Here is a 24,515-nt window from a genome sequence, read left to right as displayed (position 1 = left end):
GACAGTCTGAAGATGCTCTGTAGCAAGTTTGGTGTCAATTGAGCAAAAATTGTGGGAGGAGATAGGTTTAAGAAGTTTTACAGTTTTTGAAAAAAACAGAGTGATGGACTTCATAATTTGCAATAGGTTTAAATGTACAAAAGTTTCTTCAGTATTGGGGCTACAGTTTGGTGAAAGTTGCAAATGTGTAGCACGTATGGTTGATTTGTTGTGAATTTTCAATGTTGAAACTTAGAGGCTTGCTGTAGCGCCACCAACAGGACTATTGGCCTGTTTTTGCAGCTGAGGCAATCTGGCATGGGACTGGACCTTTGTGCAAAGTTTGGTGATTTTTCGTGCATGGGAAGTAGGATTTCCTCGGAAGAAGAAAGAAGAAGAACATGCAGCAAAACAATAGGGTCCTGGCAGCTTAGGCTGCCCGGCTCCTAATGATAAAATCCATGTACTGGAGTATTTAAAGGCTGATGTACTGGAGGCCAAGATACTAAATCCAAATCCCCCCTTGGTCTACACTTCATCTAATGCAACTCCATTGTGTCTTTCATTAGACTTTTTCTGCATGGTTAACTGTCTTGTCTTTGAAACTCCACACTCCCAGTGTCTATCTGTCTTTCTGTTCTAAAACTGTTCACTAAAGTTATGTCACTTGACTAACTGAGCCATAGAAGACATTGTGACACTCTTTGACAAACTGTGTGGTGATGTACAGACTTTTACATGTAAATTGTTGCCGACATCTGTCACTAAAAGTGCCTTTTGATAAATAGGGTGGCACATTTGACCAAACTCTCATTATCTGATATTCACAGTTGTGTGTGTTCTGTAAATTATCTAACTAAATAATCTTGTTTGTTTAAACCAAGATGATTATGAGTGAGTACATTTACGTGCACAATAATATTCCGCAATTATTTTGAATATGACAATATTTGGAATTTTATACAGGTCATCTAAACAGCATATCCCATTTAGTTATTTCAGATTTGTCCTTTTTCAGAATTTAGCATTTTCCAACTGAGACAAGCGAGCATGCCGGTATTATTCAGGTTTTAGGAGCAGTCTTTGGGCATGTATGCAGTGCATTCAGAATACGCATTTCAACTAGGGTTTATACTGCAGTTTGCGAAACACAGCCTCTTATCTGTTGACGGTTGACAGGAATATTGGACTGAAATTAACTTCAAGGTAAACCTTGTGATGAGCTACCAATGACACTGTCATGGAAGTTGCTACTTTAACAACAGAACAACTGTCAGTATGCCAACTCAACATCTCAACATTTGGAACAGTTCTTGGACAAAATGTGGCCTGGTTGCTTTGACTCCATTAACATTGCTTATGCAGACTTTATAATGATTTAAAGACATCTAATTCAACTATAAAAAGCAAGGTGGATGCACAGACTAATAATTTACCATTAAGTGCTTTTTTGCTGTATAAGATGGCCAATTTAGAATTCAACAGAGGCAAGCACTCCTCAAATGGAATGACTGGCCTCACCACGATTTCATGAAATTGTGCCATTTGCATAAGATGCTTTAACAAGTGAAAACACATGCTGAATGTTGACAGTCCAACATTAAAATTACAGAGACCATATATCCAAGCTGCTTTAGGTAAAATTAGCAGCTGTTACTGGTCTGATGTTTTTTTCTTTTGGTGAAAATAAAAACATCTTCATTGTCATCTTCCCAATAAAAATCTAAGAAATGTAACTCTTTACGGCACTGAATATTCACACCTGCATCCATACCTCACTGTTCAATAAGTGCGAATAGAGCTGCTTAAACACAAGAGATGTATTCTTTGAACGTCTGAATGAATAAAAAGGATCAGCATACTGTACATCCAGCATGTTCCCCGTGATGCTTTCACTCAGCCTTCGGCTACCGTCAGGCCCCATTTCGAGATTTGAGAAACTATGACAGCACTCTGTAAGTACTAATGGCTGTTTGTGTTTAATGGATTTCCATTTCCCCTTTTCTCCGTTTAAGAGCTGACCTCTTTAAAATGCTGTCCTATTTCTTCTAAGATGTTCTCTTACAACAATATTAAATTAACCGTTCAATATATGTCTTTATATTCATTCTTTGAGTGTTGTCACCACCTTTAATTCATGTTCACACGCGGTTTTTCCATCAGCAAAGAAGAAAAAACTATTTTAAACGAAAATGGCTAAAGTGTACAAAATTGACCTCTTACAGAAACCCACTAAGAGCAAATACATTTTAGAGGATCCTGTGGTGTGGTTGAGTGTAGACGGCAAGCGCAGAATCTTTCAAAGAGTTGGCGAGATGGGTCTGCGGGGTTATTTGCAGTGCATCATTATGTTCAATTTAGGTTTTGATGGGAACTCCTTGTGAACAGGCCATCAGACAGAGAGGTCAGTCACTTTTTACGTGACATTTTGACTCCTTGTGTTTCCGCAATGCCTTTCTTTTTCTCACTGCCAGCAGAAAGAGTTAAGAGAAAAGCATACTGAACACCCACGGCGAGTCATGGACCACACGTATGCAATTACAAAGGCCATCTGTGAATGTGTGCTGAAAGAGCCAAGACACCACTTCAACTGTTTTTACCATCACCAGGCACACCTACCAAAGACCTCATCCAACAGAAATAAACGCTTTATGACTGATACTGTAAGACTACAACTAAGAGTGCTATTTTCAAGCCAAGGAGGTTTTGTGTTTTTGGAACTGACTGTTCCTTAAAGGTTCAGTGTGTAGGATTTAGGGGGTAGAAATGGGATACAATAAAATTTGTGCTGTCTTTAGTGAAAATCACCTGAAAATTAAAATCACTGTGTTTTTGTTACCTTGAAATGAGCCCTAATAGCTGCATGGAGAGCAGGTCCTTGTCCATGGAGACCGCCATGTTGGGCTGCCATGTTTTTACAGCAGCCCAGAACAGACAAAATAAACACTGGCAGTAACAGTAACGTTAACTCAGTGGGTTGACAAAGTGCCTCTGCTGTTTCACACCATCATTTCCCCCTTTTACTCTGTGTGGTAACATCCCTAGAGGAAATATTAAAAATGCTGGGGTGTTGTTGTCATACAGTTGTTTACATCAGCAGATGGTTCTGTGTTTCTACTGGTCAAAGTGACGGCTGTGATGGGAGAATTGGATCTCAGTGAAGGGCAAGTGGTCCATAACTTTAATTTTGGAGACAAAATAATGTAGGCTTAGCGCCCTGTGGTCCATTGGCCAATAGGAAATGTAGAATACTCAAAAGTACTTTAAAAGTGCTTGAGTTACTTTTCTCAGGGAGTAACGTTGGAAGTACTTTTCAAGTAATTTACTTAGGGAGTAACGCAGTAATGTAACTGGTTACTTTTTTTTTTGGGAGTAACGCAGTAATGTAACTGGTTACTTTTTTTTTTTAAAAAGTAACGCAGTAACGTACTTTGATTACTTTTAAAGTAACCCTTACCCAACACTGGTTTCCACTAATTAAAATCACCAGGTCTGTTTGTTTTGGAGAGGAAGAGACCTCTGTGTATAATTCAGCTCCTGCCAAAAACCTCCTGAACGTCTGGTTCAGAAAATAGGTGAGCAAAGCTTAGCAGTTGCTAGGCTAGCTGCCCATCCATGACACGCCAAACAGTGTCGGAGAAACACTGATTTGTAACGTGAAACTGCTTTTGGGTTCACAGTATTTATGTTCAACTACAGAAATAGCCTTGTCCTTTTACAATGCCTTATGTGCCTGATAGGTGGACAGAACCCACTTTAACAGGTGTCTAAAAGTTAAATTGTTGTTAAACTTGTTAACAGTGTTGCAACAAATTTTGCTTCACTCTTGAACACATCTACATGCTCAGGCTACCACTGAGAGGTAAACCTGTTGTCAGACTGGACACAAAAAGTTTGCTGAGGCCTTTGACAGTCTTCAATGGTAACATTATCTATGGGGACTTAAGTTTCAATCTTTTCACTTCCAATAAAAGGTAGTGAGACTACAAGCCTGGGCAGATTGTCAAGAACTGTCCAAATGTGACTGAGGCAGATGGGCACTTTGATAACAGTCTATCTGCAGAAGAAGAGGAGACATTTTAAAGAATCTCTTTGATGGCTGGAGTCTAGACAGTTCCTCTGACCCAATTAAAGAGACTGAAAAGTGCTGTTTTATCAACTGTGTAATGAATATTCATGCATTTGCTATGATGAATTGAATTTTCGGTGTAACCTTTAGATGATAATTTAGTTTGAGTGAAGCTTCTTCACCCACATATGCTCATATCAGCCAATGTTTGGGTCTGTAATACTCTTTTCTATGACCAAGTTTTTGATGAGCAAGTTTTCCATTGTCTTGACGAAGACCAACTTTCAAGCAAACTTATTATAACACAACAAAAAATATTATGTAATATGGTCTGCAAACCTCAGCTAGTGCAAGGTAGTGGTTATAATGTGGCAATCCTACATTTGAGAGCAAGGGACTTAATATTATCTCAGTATGGAGAGAAACTATGCCTATTTTTTAGGTACCTACTTATATTATGGATTCATGTGCTTTAATGTCCAAAAAACCCTTCATTTTTCTCATACGGTCTGTCTGCATACACGTGCATTCACCCTCTGTCTGAAACGCTCTGTTTAAGCTCTGTTTAACATGGCAGATTCTGTGTTTGAATATACTGTCATGTTTGATCAGGACCAACCAAGCACTGCAGATAAACTGGAATGGAGTCGCATGTATTTAACACGGATGTCTCACAGAGTATCAAGGTGATTACCACAGTATGACGAGGGGGAAAGTTATAGTTAACTACATACTTCATACCTACTATAGTTTATGACAATGACCACAGACACTGTAAAACAAATCCCTTTTATCAAGCATAGAAGAAGACTTCAAGTGGAGCTTGTGTTGGAACTTACCAAAAGCTTGTAAATTCAGTCTGGTGCACAAAGCATCATTTACCTAGTGAGACTCAGGGGTGAATTCGCAAAATGATTGCATGGCTTTTGCAGCCACTAAACCTGCACAAACAGGACAAAAAGAAACCTTGTAATTCTCAAAGCACCTGCAAAAGGTGAAATGCACCCCTTACTGCGCTGCCAAGCAAATAGCTCCTGTGCTGTTTGTATGTATTTAAATTAGGTAATATACATACATTTGTTGCAAAATTGGCCCCTTTCTATGCAAATGAGCCACATTGCAAAAGCAGTCCAAAGCACACAGATCACACGCGAATAACCACACGCAGTTACAGTGAAATAATTAGCTACTTCAGAGAGTTAGTAGTAAATGAAGCGCAAATCATGCCATCTTCTTTTACAGTCTAAAGGTGTGCGTTTGAAAACACCAACAGCACTGACAACAACATGGAACCTGTTCCATTCTGGTTTCCTGCTCCTAATTTTGAAACGTTCAGAGCATTTCAACCAAAAATAAATTGGTTCAGAACCCAAAATGTTTGTTCTCAGCTGGAACTGAAAAAACAGCCTTGTCTAGAGCATACAGTGGTCTCATTGGTGCATGCTGTTTGGGGGGGTAAAAACTAATCTCTGTTATCTGTGACTTTGGTACTATTGTTTACTTCCATTATGCACTATGCGTTGATGAAACATCCTTGATTACAATGGTTCTGTGCAAAACTGGTGAAAAAATGGGCTGGTTCGCTAGATAGCACCAAGGCTCCAAGAATCCTGAACTGAACTGGTTCAAGTTCCAGGGCTAATTTGGTGATAAAGGGGTATCTGTCACATTTAAACTCCTTGCCTTAAGTAAGATGCACTGTGTGCCACAATGGTTCTCAAACTAAGAGTCATGGTGAGCTCAGGCCAAATACACTGAACAAAAAAATAAACACATTTGTTTTTGCTCCCATTTTTTACAGGTTTGACTTAAAGATCTAAGACATATTTTACGAACACAAAAGATGTATTTCTCTCAAATTTTGGTTGAAAATTTGTGTTAGTGAGCATTTCACCTTTTCCAAGATAATCCATCCACCTGACAGGTGTGGCATAACAAGGTGCTGATTAAACACCATCATTACTATACAGGCATGCCTTGGGCTAGGCACATTAGAAGGCCACTATAAAATGTGCAGTTTGATCATCAAAAAGACATTTATTAGGATTTTTATTAGAAGAGCTACAGGAATGCATTTTTGGAACACAGATACCTCAAAGAATCAGTCAGTATCTGGTCTGACACCATTTGCCTCATGCAGTGCGACACATCTCCTTCACACAGAGCTGATCAGGTTGTTGATTGTGTTCTGTGGAATTTTTACTCAGCCCCCTTCAATGGCTGTGTGAAGTTGCTAGATACTGGCAGGAACCGGAACACATAGTGTATACGCCAATCCAGCGCATCCCAAACATGCTCAACGGGTAAAATTTCTTTAAGCTTGCATAGTGACAATAAAGTTCTTGAATCTTGAATAGGTGACGTCAGGCCTTGCAAGCACTAGGATGTTTTCAGCTTTTAGGAATAATGCACAGATCTATGGAACATGGAGTTGTGCATTATCAGGCAGCAACATGAGGTCATGGCGGCAGATGAATTGCACGACAATGGGTCTCAGGGTCATTAAAACTGCCATCAATAGAATGCACCTGTGTTTGTTGTCTAGCTTATGCCAGCCCACACCATAACCCCACAGCCACCATGGGGCCCTCTGTTCACAACACTGGCATTAGCAAACTACTTGCCTGCAAAACACCATACATATCGTCTGCTGTCGGACCAGTTTACAGCAAACTGGGATTCATCTGTGAAGTAAACACTTCTCCACAGTGCCAGATGATTCTAAAGGTGAGCAGTTGCCCAATCTAATCGGTTACAATGACAAACTGCTGTCAGGCTAAAACCCTGGTGAGGACAAAGAACATGCAGATGAGCTTCCCTAAGATAGATTGTGCAGAAATTCTTCAATTGTGCAAAACAACTGTTGCATCAGCTGTTCAGGAGGCTGTCTCAAACAATGCTGTGGGTGAAGACATTGGATGTGGAGGTCTGGAGCGGGTGTGGTTACATGTAGTCTACAGTTGTGATGCCACCTGCATGTACTGCCAAAGTCATGGAAATAACGCTGGAGGCTGCTTATGGTAGTGAAATGAAGCTTCAGTTCATGGGCAGCTGCTCTGGTGGACATCCCTGCAGTCAGCATGCCAATGGCCTACTTTCTGAAGACTTGCAACATCTGTGGCATTTTGTTGTGTCATCAAACTGCACATTTTAGAGTAGCCTTTTATTGTGACCATCTCGAGGCACACCTGTGTTGTAATGATGCTGTTTAATCAGCATTTTGATACGCCACACCTGTCAGGTGGATGGATTATCTTGGAAAAGCAGAAGTGATCACTTACACAGATTTGAACAAATTTGCAACCAAGATTTCAGAGAAATAAATCTATTTAGTACACAAAAAAGGCTCAGATCTTTAAGTTAAATCTATGAGAATGGTGGCAAAAACAAAAGTGTTATGTTTAAAGTTTTGTTAAGTGTATCTGAATTAAGGTCTGAATCTGTGCTTTTGTTACAGGGAACAGTCTTTTAAACGAACTTGAATCAGAAACAAAGCAAAGAAGAAAAAAATAATAATAATATAAAAAAAATAACAAAGGTATTTCCAAAATCTAACCTGCACTGCAGATTTTCTTATTGACTTTGTGCCAGGAACAGGGTTTTAATGTCACAAACAAGAAATAAATCCATAAGGGAAGCAGGAAGATAAAACACAATCTGTCTCACTCACATAAAAAAGTCATCTGTGTATTTCACAGCTGAAATCCTATAAAATGGTATGAAACAGCCTTCTGATAGCGGATTCAGTGTGATGGAACTGTTGCTTTATTGTTACAGCATTCTGCCCTTATAATATTCAGCCAGTTTCAAGGACACTAGTCACTTATCTGTTTATTTTGCTGCAGCCCAACAAATAGATTCAACACCTATTGGGCTTCTTTTCTTCCCTGGTACCATCTTCAGCTGGGACATAATGCATTTCTATCTAACAACCGAAAAAAAAACCCACCCTGCCATTACAATCCACAAAACTGAAAATGCTTCATTACAAAACTAGCATGTCAAGATGACTTAGAGTTGTATCCCTTTAAATTTGACTTGATTTGCATATAAACTATTATCAGCAGTAGAGGATGATAAACGCACAGTGTTCCATTGTGGCCTTACGTCATTTTAAAGGTCTGAACTTGTGTTTTTGTAAAGTTCCATTAAAGGTCCAGTGTGTAGGATTTAGGGGGATATATTGGCAGCAATGGAATTTAATATAGTATGTTTTCTTTAGTGTATAATCACCTGAAAATAAGAATCCTTGTGTTTAATAAACCATTTCTATTTAAATAGGGAATGAGTCCTCCTCTATGGAGATCACCATGTTGCACCGCCATGTCTCTACAGTACTCTCTACAGTACTCTACTGAACCTGCTTTATTTAGTGTTTTAATGGCTGAAATCACCTGGTCCAACTGTTTTGGACAGGAAAAGACCTCTGCAGATAATTCAGCTCCCAGTAAAAACCTCCTGAATGTCTGGATCTAAAGTTGTCAGAGAAAAAAGGTGAGCACAAATTAGCTGGTGCTGGGCTAGCGAGCTGTCTCCAACATGCCAAACAGTAGTCACATTTCCATGACAGTTTTGCGCAAAATAAATGCGATATTTGTAACGTTTCCATTAAAAGTTGTTTTGTGTATGAGCAGTAATTCTCGTAAAATCTCGTCCCACGATACTCCATTTTTTTTGTGGAAGTAAGATGGACATTCCAAATCTCTTGTGAGCTGGAACAATCATCTTGGTTGCCAATGCTGCTGTTGCAGTAGTCTACAACCGAAGACGAAGAGAGCGAGTGGTATTCCAAAAGCAAAGTCCTTATGTGTGGCAGCGACCACGAATAAAGTATTTCTGGATCATGAACGAGGAATTCACCAATGTCATGTCCGGTGACGTATATTTGCGAAAAAGTGTTTCCATTACACTTTTGCGATATACTTCTATATCGACACGTCTGAAAAACCACCTCATGAGAGTGTAAAAACTTTTTCTCAATATTTGAGAGATTTTTTGAAATGTGGGTGTTTCCATTACCAGTTTTTTATTGCGATATTTAGGTTTTGCGCATTTCTAGGGTTAATGGAAACGCACTTGGTGTCAGAGAAACAATGATTTGTAACATGGAACTGATTTATTCAGTGTTTTCACCAGCTTAAATCACTTGGTCTATTTGTCTTGGGGCAGAGGAGACCTCTGTGGGTAATTCAGCTCACAGGAAGAACCTCTTGAATGTCTGGATCAGAAAATAGGTGAGCACAGATTAAGTCATCAGAGAAAATAGGGTGAAAACACACTTGCAGGTGCTAGGTGAGCAGCCTGTCTGTGACATACCAAACAGTGTTGGAGAAACACTGATTTGTAATGTGGAACTGCTTTACTTTATTTTTTTCTGGAGAGAAAGAGACCTATACGGATTCCAGCTCCTGGCTCCAAGTAAAAATCTCCTGAACAATGAACTCGGAAGGAATGCCAAACAGGAGAAGTTTCAGCTGGTTGCAATCTGCAATCCTCACTGATAGATTACACTTAATCCCCTAAATCTTACACACTGTTACTGTAAATCAAAACATTAGAATGACATACATTTAATTTAAAATGTCCTGCGCTCAACCTGGTCTTTGTTGCAGCCTGGGTTAGACCTTTATAAACTAATAATGATCTACTACCACTGACCCATTGCATACTGTAAAAAGACACTTTGAGTTGGTTTGACAGCTGCTATAAAATAAACTTGACTTGTCTTGAGTACAAAACAACTGCCACTATAAACTGGATGTGATTGACAAACAAAAGTCTGTGGCTTTACCAGCCACACCGTGCCATCATGAAGTGCATTTGTACAGTGTCTGACTGGAAATGATTCTTCTATCTTCACTATTGCTGCTGGTGGTAAGGTTGTTATCCTTGTCATCACTAACCCAAAGTGGCTTGACAAACCAATCAGAGTTTTTTTTTTTTTTTTTTTTTTTCAGGAGTTAATCAGGGCNGAAGTGCATTTGTACAGTGTCTGACTGGAAATGATTCTTCTATCTTCACTATTGCTGCTGGTGGTACGGTTGTTATCCTCGTCATCACTAACCCAAAGTGGCTTGACAAACCAATCAGAGTTTTTTTTTTTTTTTTTCAGGAGTTAATCAGGGCCTCCCATTGTGTGGATAAGAAGACAGAGGAGGAATAATGACAACAGGAAGTGGATCAGAAAAAAGTGGTCTTTTGATTATAAAAATAACATTTATACTAAAGAATAGCATTGTTGATCCAACCTCGGCTACCCCTCACCCAGCACCAACCAGGGACTGCTTCTGCAGCCTTCATTAAACAGCTATTTATTACTCACAAACTTCACCCTGTCTGATTGACAGAGAAGTAATTGCTGCCAAAAAAATGCATGTTTGTTTTTTTTTTACACGCTGACATTACCATGGAAAGAGGGTGGCGATCGATAGACATTGCAGCAGTTTGAATCAATAATGTCTTCCCTGAGTCACACTCTCCAATCTGTGGTGCTTGATTCGGCCAGAGAGGGAGGGGTTACACTTCCTCTGGTCATAGACAAACCATAATTCTTGCCTCCCTGCTGCCTTTACAATTACACTGGTTGTATTAAAGCAATTTTTCATTCAAAAGTCCCAAGGCTAAGAGTAAACAAATAGGCTGAGCACAGAATTCGTGGTCCTGGGCCTGTTCACGACTCCCTTACACACTCTCCTCTCTCGCTCTGCATTTCCCATACTCGCATTACAGGTCGAGTCAGGTCCTCCACGAGGGAACCAACCCACCAGGAAATTACACCCAGAGAAAGTCAATAGTTATCTAGGCAGATGTATATGTGTGAGTGTGTTGAAAACAAATATTGGAGAAGAACTGAAACTATGTATTTTAAATGTATTTTCATTATTGATTTATGTTTCAGTTATTCCACGAATTACTTAATCAATAAAATATCACAAGTAGTGACTAAAATGCATCAAAAGTTAGCAGAGCATAAAGTGGTGTGTCAGAATTGCTTCAACAGTTACAAAAGCCAAAAAAAAGTATTCAACTTATTATGTTATGAAACTGAGACAAGCAAGCAATTCTTCCATGTGTGAGGGGACAGCTAAAACCGCTCATTTTATCCCCAAAAATCCAGTTGTTGTTGTTTTTTTTTAAATGATGAGCCATTATCTAGCTCAGAGATTGTTCCTCTCAAGATTTTTCCTGGTAAGGTCTGGTAAAACTGAACAACAAATCTCAAGGTATATCATCAACTGTGCCTGAATAAATCAAGGTTATGGAGCATTAAATTGAGTGTGCATGTCCTGGGGAAGGGATAAACTTGAAAAATGGGATCTCTCCTTCATCAAATATAACCAACCAATCAAATATTTCACTTTGTTCACCAAGGATGTGTCTGATGGGCACTTTCCCTTGGCTTGCTGGCTTTTGCAAGAAATCACAGGAACCAGACACAAACATTTAAATAGTGTGGTAGACAGGCGGGTCCTAATGCACCCCAACCGTATATTTCTCTGACTTGGATTGCTGTAAACATACAAAGTGTCTAGTACACAAATTTCCATGTTCCCAGCTCGAAATATTGTCCAAAAGGTCTGTTAGGCATCTCTGTGGCCATCTTGGATTTCCCACGAAAATTGAAAATCGGCATAATTTTTTAACCAGACATCATACAGAAACAAATTATTTTATTTTCTGTGTATCTGAAAATTGGTTAATTGACTAAGAGTTTCTGTCATTTTATTAACAAGTTATATATACACTTATGTCATGGTTATTACTAATGCAATCTGTATTTTCTTTCCTTTTTGTAAAATTAGATGGAACTGGTTGGAGTTAATCATGCCAAAGTCAAAGCTCTGGCTTATTGACAGACATCTTATTGAACCTTCTGATTTACCTTATCATAGCATCCATTTAAGTATAAGTTAATCTTATTTTCTATTTTTTTTTTTTCAAGTTTTATTGTATTTTAATTGTTAAAATTCATGACAATAACCCTCTTAATTATTTCTCTTTGCAAAAGTTACACAGAAAAATGGGTTGATTCATCTCTGTATGATGCCTAGTTGAAAAGTTATGCAGATTTCCGATTTTGGTCAAAAATCCAAGATGGATAAAACCATTGCTACGACACACACCCTTAACACACAATATTTCACCTTGGAAAAATCTGTTTATTAGATGCCAAAGCTGCAATGATTATTCAACTAATCAATTAGTTGATTTGTAGATTTGAAGAAAATGAATCACCTGCTATTTTATTGATTGGTTAATCATTTCAGTCATTTTTCAAGCAAAAATGTCAAACAACTGCTGGTTCCAGCTTCTTAAATGTGAGAATCTGATGCTTTTCTTTGTCATCTATTACAGCAGTCTTTGAATTTTGGACAGTTGATTGGACAAAAGAAGCAAACTCAATATGTCACTTTGGGTGCTGGAAAATGTGCTGAGCTTTTTTTTTCACAGTTTTTGGATATTTTATTGACTAAACGATTAATCCTGAAAATAGCTGGCAGCTTAGTCGATGATGAAAATAATTATCAATTGCAGCCCTACTAGATACCTTGAGGGTTACAAAAAATGAAGTTAGAAAAATACATCAGTGGGGTGCTTGAGGACCCCACTAGACTGAAAGTATAACAGTGTTTAATTTTAATTTCAAATATTCAGTGACTGCCAATATTTATTTTCTCTGATCACAGACCTAAAAAATGTTTGATGAATCAGAACATCACAATTACCTGACTTAAACCAAGGTGAAGTGCTTTTGATAGGAAACATCAAGCAGTCAGTGAGTCAGTGCATCTTCAATCTCCTGTGGGTGTTAAGGCTGACAGTCGCCAACCTTTAGATTTCTTGACAAAAGGAAAGCTCTAGATTCATTATGTAGAGTCTGCACTCCCTTTAGATACCTTACCCAATTAAACATTACCATCATTTACTGTTAATAATGTTTAGTCTATTAAAAAATACCATCAGAGGCAATAAACACAGTACAGCATGCTGTAACCTTGCCTTCATATTAACTCGGCCTTCCAGTATTATTGAATATCCTTCATTATTAAAGTGAAGTTTATATCAGATAAGGGTGTCTAAACACATGACCTGGATGCAGTAAACTCTTTAACATACAGTAATACATGATCATTAACAGAGACAGATTAACACCAGATCACAGAAACACCACAACAAGCACATGGGATTCGCTGGCAAGCAAATGGGTCACAAACACGCATGGGGTTATTTCAACAAAGTGTGGGTGTGACAAGAGAAGGGCAGCGACCCACGAGAAAAGGAAAGACTGCTTCTTCAGGCAATGGATTGAAGACAACACCAAAACAAAGTTCATGCAGCACCAAGGGGACATTAATCTTCTGGGTTCAAGGACCCAGGAATAAGGGAAGAGTTTTAAATAATACCAAAAAAAAGAAAAAAAATACAGGGGACTGAGATTCCCCAGAGGTAAAATAAAAATGAAATTAAATAAAACTTGCCATGTAGTTTGCTGTGGTCACACCCGGGTATGCAAGATCAAAACGGGTAACCAGTGCAGGCTGCAGGTAAGAAACGAAAGACAAGATCACTAGCCAGTATACTAAAGAGAAAGAGAGAGGGAGAGAGAGAGAGAGAGAGAGAGAGGGAGAGAGAGAGAGAGAGAGAGAGAGAGAGAGAGAGAGAGAGAGAGAGAGAGAGAAGGGAGCCTAATGCATCAGGATAAAAAAAAGCATTAGTAATGGTTACACTGTCACATGTTGAGTGGGAGAGGGGAAACATGTTCAAAGGGGTTAAGACTGGATGAGGATGAGAGGGAGTAGATCACTCTGGCTTCCTGCATTATTTCTGTCAATGAGGAAGAGCCTCTTACCCAGTGGGAGATATTCCCATCACAGACCGACCGCAAAGTGCAAAGTCTAATTCACTGATGATCACTACGGCAATAAACAAGAGACTCATACTGATCTTAACCAAAAAAAAAAATCAAAACAAAAATACAAAAACAATCAATTAACAGATACCAACATCGGCTGAATGATTGCCAACACTCAACTTACTGGAAAACACCCCTCCTGTGATGATTAAAGGGGAACTCCGGTATTTTTCAACCTGGACCCTATTTTACCATGTTTATGCTTCTAAGTGACCAGTGGCAAGGACAAGTTTTTAAATTGGTCAAGCAGCGATGATTCAGGCTGCAAAGAAACCTCTTGGGGCTGGTATACCTCACCAGTTCATGTCCACTAAAAGTTCTTTTTTGCCTCCAATTGGCTCAGATTGGTATTATTAAAGTGTCTTACAACATAATGGAAGGATTCTGCAGAGAAATTAACAGTTTTCTGTACCTTTTGCTTGTTCCAATCTGTTTTGTGTCCGAGTCTCGCTTAAGGAGAATTATTTCTGAATTCTTTTTCTGAATTCCCCAGACTTTCACATTGTCAAAATCAGCAAAATATTCAGCCATGAAAGTGAAAATCTTAAAGATAAAAGTAAAAAGGACACTGTTTTCAACTATCGCTCACATTTCCACCATTTTCTTCATGCAACAAGTCACCTATCATGAGATTTCAGAATGAGACTTCTCCTTTGGCAAGACTTGAACACAAAACAGAACTGACCGAACAAAAGGTTTGAAAAAACGATTAATTTCTCTGGAGGATTCTTTCTGTAATGTCATTAGACACTCATAATAACAATCTGAGCCTGTCAGTGGCAAACAAGCACTTTTAATGGACGCACACTGATGGGGCTCACCTGCCACAAATGGTTACATTACAGCCTGTTTGCAGCTGTCGGCTGCAGTGCTCTCTCTGAATACTGGACCAATTTCAACAATTGTTGTTCCCATGAGTCACTTAGACACAAAAACATTGGAGAGTAGGATCCTGGTTAAAAAGTTCCCCTTTAACACAAAGGTGTAGAGACAGCACATCTGTACTGAAAAGCTTATTCAGGCTTTCTCACTGCTGGGACCTAAAATTGTAAACAGCTTTCTTAAATAACTACAGTGAAACACAACCACACCAAAGGCTGGTTTAAGGTTGTTTGAGCCATATCACTGCTGTGTGTTACATTTACATAAACAATGAGCTCATTAACTTTCAAGACATTTTACAATGAATGACAGTAGGTCAGATGTCACTGACAGTCTGCTGGATTACATCATGGCACCACGGATATCGCTTTATGACACAACAAAGGAAGAGGGTGTAGACAGAGCAGAAGCACTCAGAGCTCCAGAGTAGATGACAGTGCATGATGTCCAACATGTCAAAATTAAACAATGAGGATTATAGGATCTGGTCTTATATGCAAAGACAAAAGCATTTACATCATTATCGAGCAACAATACTACAAGACAATTACTGTGCTCATTCATATTTGATCCTATTAAGCTTCTGTTGTTATGCACCAGGCCAGTCCAAAGATCTCTTCTAAATCAAAGTCAAGGCCAAGTGTCCAATTTAATGCGTTCTAACCAACATCATCTAATACACAATGGTTTCTTTTATGATCACATTTAAAGGGGAACACCACCTAAATTAAGAATTTCAATATGTTGTTTCCACAGTCTAGGAAAGTTCAAGCAATATTGTGATGTGACCTAATCGCTCTCAAAGCCAGAAACCGGAGAGATTAATTCTCAACCCTGTGATGTCATCGGGTTTAAAGTCTGGAGCTGCTCCATAAACAATAACTGGGGGCCTGATTTGTGGACTGACATAATGTTTGTTTTCTTTTTTATACCCAAATAAGCTTTATTCTACTGTTGTGTCCTCAGCTCCGAAACAGAAAATGTACTCATATACTAGCATCCCTGGGTGCTTTTAGTGTCATCTAGAACTGTTTTCAATTTATTGTCTGTGGAGCAGCTCCAGACTTTATACCCTATGACATCACAAATTCGAGTTTTACCACTCTAATTTTTGGATCTGGGAGAGAGTTGTTCACTTTTACTAATATTTTTGGACTGTCTTAGACCATAGGATTAACATGTATGAATTTTTAAAATGGGTGAAGTTCCCCATTAATACTAATTTTGAAATGACCAGTGATATATATTAAAGTTCAACCTTAAGACCATGAAGAAAATAGTACTTGTAAAGTCAGCTACACCAGAGGATACTGAAATAATGTCTTGACATAGTGTAGTCATAGAGTATGTTTCTATTAGAGAGTCACTTCCTTCAATAACAATATATTCTTTGAATAATAACATTAGGGAGAATTATTTCGCTGCATATGTGCCACATCAGATCACATCCATATCAGGTTATTTCCTATGGCTATTTTTCTTCCGACATAATATATTCATGTCCATGTCTCCATAGACAAGGCTGTTTACCACATTCGTGAATATATTCTAGCCTGACATTTAAACCATAACTAAATATTTTTCCAATGATGTAAAACTGCACAGGCTGAAAATATTAAGATTCATTTACTGTGCATTTTTCAGTGGTATAACACATTTCTACAATAAGTATAAATGACAATGTTGAGACTCATTCTGCAAGTGCTACTCCACATTCGGCCTGAGCTTCTGTGAACCAAAACACAGCAAGTACGCAGATAATTCATTCGCCATTCACTGCAACAACTAATAATTTGCCAGTGATCTCAAACATTGCCTGAAATAAACTGCAGACACACACACACAGTAAAATTTCTTATCATTTCCAACAGTGCCCTCTGCTGGCTCAAACCTGAGCAAACACGCAACCACTCCACAACAAACTCTATCTGCCACCTGAACCGCCATCTGATCTTTAACACCACTCTGTTATCGACCTGGGTGAACAATACAGTAACTTATACTGTATCTATACATTAATCTCTTAACACAGCAGAAATGTTTATTTCTTCAATTATCGACTCTTCATGGAGGCGTGCTCTTTGTGGGCAGAGAGAGGCACTGAGATGTTAAGAGGCTGGACTCTAGGTCAGGATACACACCGGCACTTTATGAATCAAGACAATGCAGAGGGAGGATGTGTGCAAGGAATGGTAGAGGCAGAGAGAAGGAGGGATTGGAAAAAGTATTTCATTATATCATCTTCTTATGATACACAAAATCTGCACGCTGACAACCAGATTATTGCCACCAATCTCTGCTTCTGTGGAACATCAAAGCACATCAACGACAGGGGGAAAACAGTAAAACAAGTAGGAGGAAACATCTTGGAATATTTCACACGACGGCCATGTTGGCAGTCGTTCATGGTGCTGATTTGTGATGAGGGTCGGAGGGTCATGGTTTCTATGCCAAGTGCAAGAGCCCATGTTTGGAAGGATGGGAGAGAGGCTGGGGTTCTAACCTTGAGAGGAGAGATGTGGGCATGGGACACGTAGCCGTGAACATTCTCGATCTCGGACAGGTTCTTCTCGGACACGTGCACAAGCTCAGGGGCGCGCACCTCGTTGGTGAGCCGCGGGAATCCCTGGTCAAGAGGAGGTGAGTCGTCTTCTTGGTACTGGTACTGCTGAGAGTGAAGAAGGGAGATAGACAGGTAGAGAGAGAAAAGGATGGACATTGAGGGAGAAAGACATGGACAAAGAAAAGTGATGAGATAAGTATACGCTGTGTTGCTGCTCTGGAAATGAGAGGAGAAAAGGCAAAGAATAATTCATCTTAATAAACTATGTATATTACACTGGCAAATTCAGTTTCATATCATTGTTTTAACATTTCCTTTTCTTGGTGAGATTATTATACAATTCTTAAATATTGTGACTTCTGAAAAGAATAATGTTACATGAATGTACATGTCATGAAAAAACAACGACAAGTCAAAGAGGACACAGATGACACTTTATAAACATCAACATGGTAAAACTATAAGGCACCCCAAGAGGCAGTCAATTCAGATGAGGTTAGAATTAAAGTTGCATTTGTTGCATACCATTATTCATGAATATGAAATATCAATTATACATGGTCAGAGTCTCAGACTTAGAATACAGGATATGTGTATATTTTTAACCTTCTGTAGATACTGATTTGGTTCCTTTAAAAATACTGGGGAGGGTTTGTGATAAAATGCTTACAAAAGTTTAAAAGTTTTTCACTAGACAATAAATTTCAAGCTACAAACTCTACTAAGTCTTTCAGTTATCTATAAAGAACAAGCTTTTGTTTAAAATCAGATACTCAAATAACTTTGACGCAAACATTTTTCCCCACCTTATATAACAACACCGAGGCCTCAAAATAACTATGGATTAAATTACCCAGCCCAGTCTCAAGAAGAAAATGTTGACATTGTACATTTCTGTTAACCAAGAGTATGTTACATTTGTACGTTTCATACTATCATGACATTTCTAAAGTGACGTAATATACGAGCTGACTTTGTCATTTGGAGGTGGAGGACATGGCTGATGGGGTGTTACCTAGGCCAGACACCTGCCAAGCTTCAGACCACTGTTTGAGAGCAACAAATAAAAATTGGTATAATTTAGCGAGTCAGTGTTGTGTTCCTGGCAGCTTTTTATGTACAAAATGTAAGTGTTGTGTAGCACCTGTCACTCTTTTTAATCTATGCTTCATTTTCATGAATTCATTTGCATTTTCGTGATGAAAATCGACAGTCGAACATCGAAAGCCAAGAAGGGCCGTGCTTGTAATTATCTTCAAATGCCGCATGAGCAACGGGCTGGTAAACTCCAGCAAATAGTCTCTGCCAGAATGTTTCACTAGCCAGCAAATACACTTACACTGGAGCAGCTTCAGCTGATCCCCATGAGTAAGGGTTATGGTTCGATGCTGTTTGACAGGCAGGTAGGAGGCTTAGTTATCTGAGTGTAGCTGTGCTGTAAGTAAACAGTCTGAACTCAGCAGAGTTTTCTCTGACAGAGATGAAAGTTTAGTTTTAATCACCAACTCTGTGAGATATGAGTTTAAACCTCCAGACTGTCATGTTGCAGATTAAGAAAGAATGCAGGCTTCAATTAAGTTATTTGTCTGCTTCTTAACAGTGAGATGGATAAGTCAGACTTTACAATGAACATGATGGGTACAAATTGTAATTGATTAGTTATTTGTTATTCTAGTTATTTATGGTGTCAAAGTTTTTGAGAGCATAAACAGAGAGATGTTGAGCTTTTCAAATGATGATCAGTAAGTGTGTGCTTGTAAATCAGCCCTTAAACCTGTCAGAAATGCTGAAGAAATGACAGTTTGTAAGTGGTCAGAAATTATTTGTATTTGTAGACAAAATTTGTCTAAATTTAATTTTTATACAACCTGTCACCTTGATTTTAATTTCTGATACACAAATTAGCCTCACTGGGTTAGTTTGGGGATAAAACCACAGAAAACATACTGATTAAAAGGAACAACTCAAATGTCATGAATTTTTGTCAAATAAAACTAGAAAAAACTATGAAGGATAAAAGGACTAAAATGTTGACTAAAACATTTTCATCTTAAGACTAAGACTAAATCTAAAATAGGTGTCAAAATTAACCCTACCCCAAACCTAGGTATATTAAGCCAAAACATGATCTTTTCCCAACCACGACCAAGTGTTTTTATACCCAAACCTTACCACTGTTAACCACAGCGTTGTTGAAACGTAAATATTAATGATGTGCAAATGTAACGTATCCATTGTTTGCAGAAATGTACGATACCAACATTTTTTGGGAAATGGGGAAGATAATTTGACACCATGTCATCAAAACCTTACTATTACATTATAAGCTTTTGATTGCAGGGCTCAAGAATCGGCCTGTATGGTTGTCCTGATGATGTGTTAAGGCTCTACTCACTTGAGTATATTACACATTGGTAAATATACACTTATAATGGACATATGAAACAAATGTTGATATCATTTTGAGACATTTTTTTGGTATGAATATTCATTTAAAAGTACACAAGAGGAAATTTAACATCATAATACGAGTAGGATCTTTTTTTTTCTTTTCTCAAACTAGAGGTCTGCCTCCCTTAATATTTTGCAGACTTTGGGGGCTTCCATTCTTCCTTGGTGTGGGGTTTTTGTAAAATATGTTTACCCATCCCAACTAATTGTTTCAGTACAGAGCCTAACAACTTCAATTTTGTAACTTTAAAAAAAAAAGGCATAGTACATTGAAATCCCTGCTAATGCTGAAGTTCTGTGAAAACAACAGATTCACATGTCACAAAATGGATCCCATGATGAAAAATGAAAAATGTCAAAATGAACAATATAAATATAATGATAACAGAGATGGTCGTGAGACTCAACAATGGTTCTAAGTGTGTTTGACTAAATGACTACAGGATGTGATGAATTAGGAGTCAAATTTCAGGTTACAGTGCGTCAACATGATGAAATATTACTTGAACTACACTGGTGGTAAAAACCGAGAAATGAATCATGACTTGTCACATATCATGTTGGCAGATTAATTACTGTGGTTGATCGCCTGAATGATACTGTGTGCAATTTGGAGTGGGAAAAAAACACTACCCCCCTCCTCCCCTCTCTCACCCAAGGAGCGTTCATCAAGGCAGGGTTCATGCAGGGTAGGGGCTGGCCGTTGTGGGGTGACCCCTGTACTGCTGGTGGCCTGTTCTGGAGAGAGCAACAGGACCATGTGTAACCACCAAGAGCAAACAGAACAGGTACGACTGAACAATGAAGTCCATTAACAATCACTGTCATCCAAGATCCAAAGCATACAACCAGTACGCATCTAGTGTTTATCAAGCCCTGTTAAGTTAAAACCACACCCACTCCTGCATGATGAACGATGTCAAGGCTTGATGATTGGCTGCCAGCCTACTGTTGCTTGTAGTGCAGCACACTGTGCACCCTGTGAAACAGCAAAGTTTTCATCAGTGACTTTGAACACCACCCAAAACCAAACTGACTGGTACTGAGGAACTCTAACCCCTCTCATCGCTCTTTCTTGTTACATTACCTCCTTCATGTATGGTGTCTTATTTACATGTGTTTGTCACCTCTGTATTTATCTGTTTTTACTAACACTCATTCTTGGAATTTGAGTTGATAAAGCCGTCAAAGGGATGCTTTGCTGATTTTCAACCAGCTCTGTCATCACAGTGTGGGCAATGTGTGCAGTTGAACAGTTTTGCCCTTCCCCCACTGCTGCGAGCACCTGGAGCATCTGCCTTTGGAGGTCCACCAAACTGTTGCCTGCACACACTGCAATGACATAGAGCTGGTTGAAAGTCATACTTTTTTTTCCTTTAACCACCCATATCCATATTTTCCAAGCTACTGCAGCTGACATATTTCATGGAGATGCATCTTCAGTGGCAGGACCACCCCTGACTCCCCACCACATCAGCACTGCTGAGGCAGAGGGGCTGTGGGGTACATCCATGGTTGTGCTAGCTAGCATCAGTCTCCTTCAATGGCGGTAGGACTAGGCTGGCAGCCAATCACAGGGCCGTGATGTCTGGCAGCCCGTCTCCATCATGCAGAAATGGCCGTGGTTTCATCTAAAGTGGGTTGGAAAAACGGTAGATGCAACCAGCAGTACACTCATTCAGCAGCAAACACCACCAGGAGGCTTAGAAGCTCATTTGTAGGTACCGGAAAATACAATACTTTAGGAATCTGTATTGTTCAGTACTAACACAACAGATGGCGAAGGCATGAGCAGCCCTGCTCTGCTCTGACTGGTTTACCCCGACATTCTTACCCTTACCCCAACATATCTCACTCCTCTTACCTAAACCTTACCAATCCAACCAACACAGGCAACAAGTACTTGCCAATAAGAGGGAGAGTAGGGTGGATCATGCCTTTGCCATCCTAGGAAAAAGAATTGGCATGCAGGACAGATGCGGCGAGGGTATTTCTGATTCAGAGTACAAACTGAAACAAACACAAACAAAATCTGACAGATGGGTAGACACAGAGCAACAATCTTAACATCCCATGGTACAGTTATACACTCAGTAAAATGTAATTGTTGGCTGATAGATCTGTGATAAAGAGCATTCTGCTATCTAATATTCTACTATTTTGAGATTGAAGAGAAACAGCCAACGGAGATGGACCCTGGTGTGAAGGCAACATTTGACCAAACCATCAAACAAAGACAAAGAGCATGCCTCTCAAATTCAATTTATACACACAGAGAAGGACAGGACAGAAATCAGAAGATACAACAGACTAAGAGAATAAGGGGTTGTGCAAAGAGAAGTGATCTTCATGCAAAGAGTGTGGCTAGCTGCATCGCTGAGATGCAAACCAACTGTAACACACGAGTGACCACAGTTATTTCTGACAATGCCTAAAGGCAGCAATGCAAAGAGATGCATTCTAATGTTAGGAGGACAGCGCTCTGGGCCGGTGATATATCAGCTACCAGGGATACTAAAAATAGAAGTGCATTCTGTGATTGTGCCTGAGGTGTGCTCTCATGCATGCATTATCTACTGTATAATCCTCTCAGATGTAAGATAAATAAAAAGGTAGTGTGACAAAGGAACTTTATTGTTAAGTAAATATTGTCATTTTCTGTTTATGTTAAACACAACACAATATAAAAGATGGACAGAAGAATATATGTGATACATTTACCATTGCAGGTAATTTTAACAGTGCAGGAAAGAAGTAGTTTGGGTGGGTATATGTACATGTAGGGGTTAACTGACAGATGTGGATAACAGATAATAATGATGGATGAGCTAAACAATAAGTATCATTATTCCTGTTTCCATACGATTTTTCTCTTAACATCCTAAAAGCTCGAATACACCACCATGCTGAGGCAACTCCTCCAGGCAGCTGTGTGGTGCATTTATGTGCTGGTGGGTAGCTGGGCCATCCAAGATTTCACAATCAGCAGTTTGGCCGTGATGGATTCATGAGTTACGGTCTTAGAGGCTCAAATGTACGTGTGTAATGTAATTTGTAGTGAGGCTCAGCAAAATGAATACACCTGAAGCTGTGTCAACATTAAGCAGCGTTTTTGTGTGAAAACGACTCGCATCCAAGCAGCCTATTCATTCTGTTCAGTCCTCTGTTTACAGTGGAACATCTACGACATAAAAAAAGGCTAAATCTCTTCTTCTGCATCCTTCTTTCAGGTGGTAAAAAACAAAATTGTGCATCACAGCCAGTGGGACAGACAGCTGGTTGAGCTAATTATCATTTTATAGTCACAACCTTGTCTGACAAAATCAACATAAAACAGATGATTGACAACAGCTGTGCTGTGAGATCGCCTATATCAACATTTAATATGCATGATTACAGAAAAAGTTAAATGACAGAATATTATCTTTTTAACTTTGAGGCCACACAGAGCCTGCCTGTGACTGAGCAGCTACACACACGGCCAGTTAACATTACTCTGCTGAGGCATGGCCCGTTACACCTGCGTTCAGTCCCCTCCTGCTCTCTGTGGTCACATATACTGTTTTAGTGCAGCTGAATTCAACACAGAATTGTTGTTATTAACATACTACTCTGTAAGTAATTTGTTATAATATAATACAAAGTGGAGACCCTCTAGCACTGGGGTCATTCCAGCCATGATACAGCAACCTGCAACTTGGGGGGGCTCTATCACCTTTCCTACTTCCAACTCCCCTACTTCCAGTCTCAGAACCCAGCCCTCATTTTGATCTCAATTACACACCTTTATTGTTTAATGACTGCATCTTGCAAGGTTTCGAAGTTATCGTGTTGGCAAAGTCTAACCACAGACCAGACAGACAAAATACTCAAAACAGCTTCTGTGGTAGTTTCCACTACAAATGGTGTCACCAGGACCCAACTTTTGCCAACGGTAACACACACACAGTCTCATTAGGTGAAAACAATACCAGCTGTTGCAAACCAAAATACACTATTGCACAATTTCAGATTGTTACTTAATGATGTTGCCCTATCAAAATTTAAGAGATCATTAGAGTGACTGCAATTCATCATGGGAGAACATGAACCAAGTTTCATTACAATACATCCGAAAGTTATCAATAACTGCATTAAATGAGGCACATCAGTTATCGCTTTCTGGACCTTAAAGGTGTCTTTGTGGAAAACCCTGTTGCATTTAGTGGATTTCTGTCATTTGTAACTGCAACTGTTGCATTAGGCCGATGTCGTGGCTCTGTATCATAATCAGAACAGTGCACTGGGAATGGCACTGCCAAAACTGCTTAAGAGGAAAAAAAGAGCCAGGACTGTCCAGCCATTTTAATGCAATAGTCTGCCACTAAAGAAAACAAAACATTCTGCAATGAAGCATACAGAACAATGGAAAACTGATGAGGTCAGTATCAGTCTCCTTCTCCCTGCATTCCAGTGTTTTAATATAGTTTTATATTGCCAGCTGTTGTTTCTAAATGCTGTTGCAAACAGCAGTCAGCATTTATGAATGCTGCTCTAAACAGCTTCTTATACTGCAGCTACAAAGCCAGTGTGCATCTGTTTACACAGATGGAATTTAAGTAACTATTTTTTTAATAAACTTTTTTTTCTCCACTTTATTAGATACTAAAGTTCAAACA

At 39.1% G+C, this 24,515-nt stretch overlaps 1 protein-coding gene across 1 annotated transcript in view; it reads right to left on the bottom strand.

Moving 5' to 3' along the window:
• The window catches only part of dlg2 (discs, large homolog 2 (Drosophila)), a 251,340-nt gene that overhangs the window by 108,415 nt on the left and 118,410 nt on the right, over nucleotides 1-24,515 (bottom strand). Inside the window, exons 5-6 of the mRNA XM_050040448.1 lie at nucleotides 20,512-20,595; nucleotides 17,347-17,511 (exon numbers count right to left, since the gene is read on the bottom strand). Coding sequence (XP_049896405.1) covers nucleotides 17,347-17,511; nucleotides 20,512-20,595 — 249 coding nt within the window. The remainder of the gene's footprint in view (nucleotides 1-17,346; nucleotides 17,512-20,511; nucleotides 20,596-24,515) is intronic.

This window comes from Epinephelus moara, chromosome 3 (assembly GCF_006386435.1).
Source record: "Epinephelus moara isolate mb chromosome 3, YSFRI_EMoa_1.0, whole genome shotgun sequence".
In the NCBI taxonomy this organism is placed as follows: domain Eukaryota; kingdom Metazoa; phylum Chordata; class Actinopteri; order Perciformes; family Serranidae; genus Epinephelus; species Epinephelus moara.
Note: the sequence above shows the minus strand (reverse complement) of the source record. Positions and strands in the feature narration are given on the sequence as shown.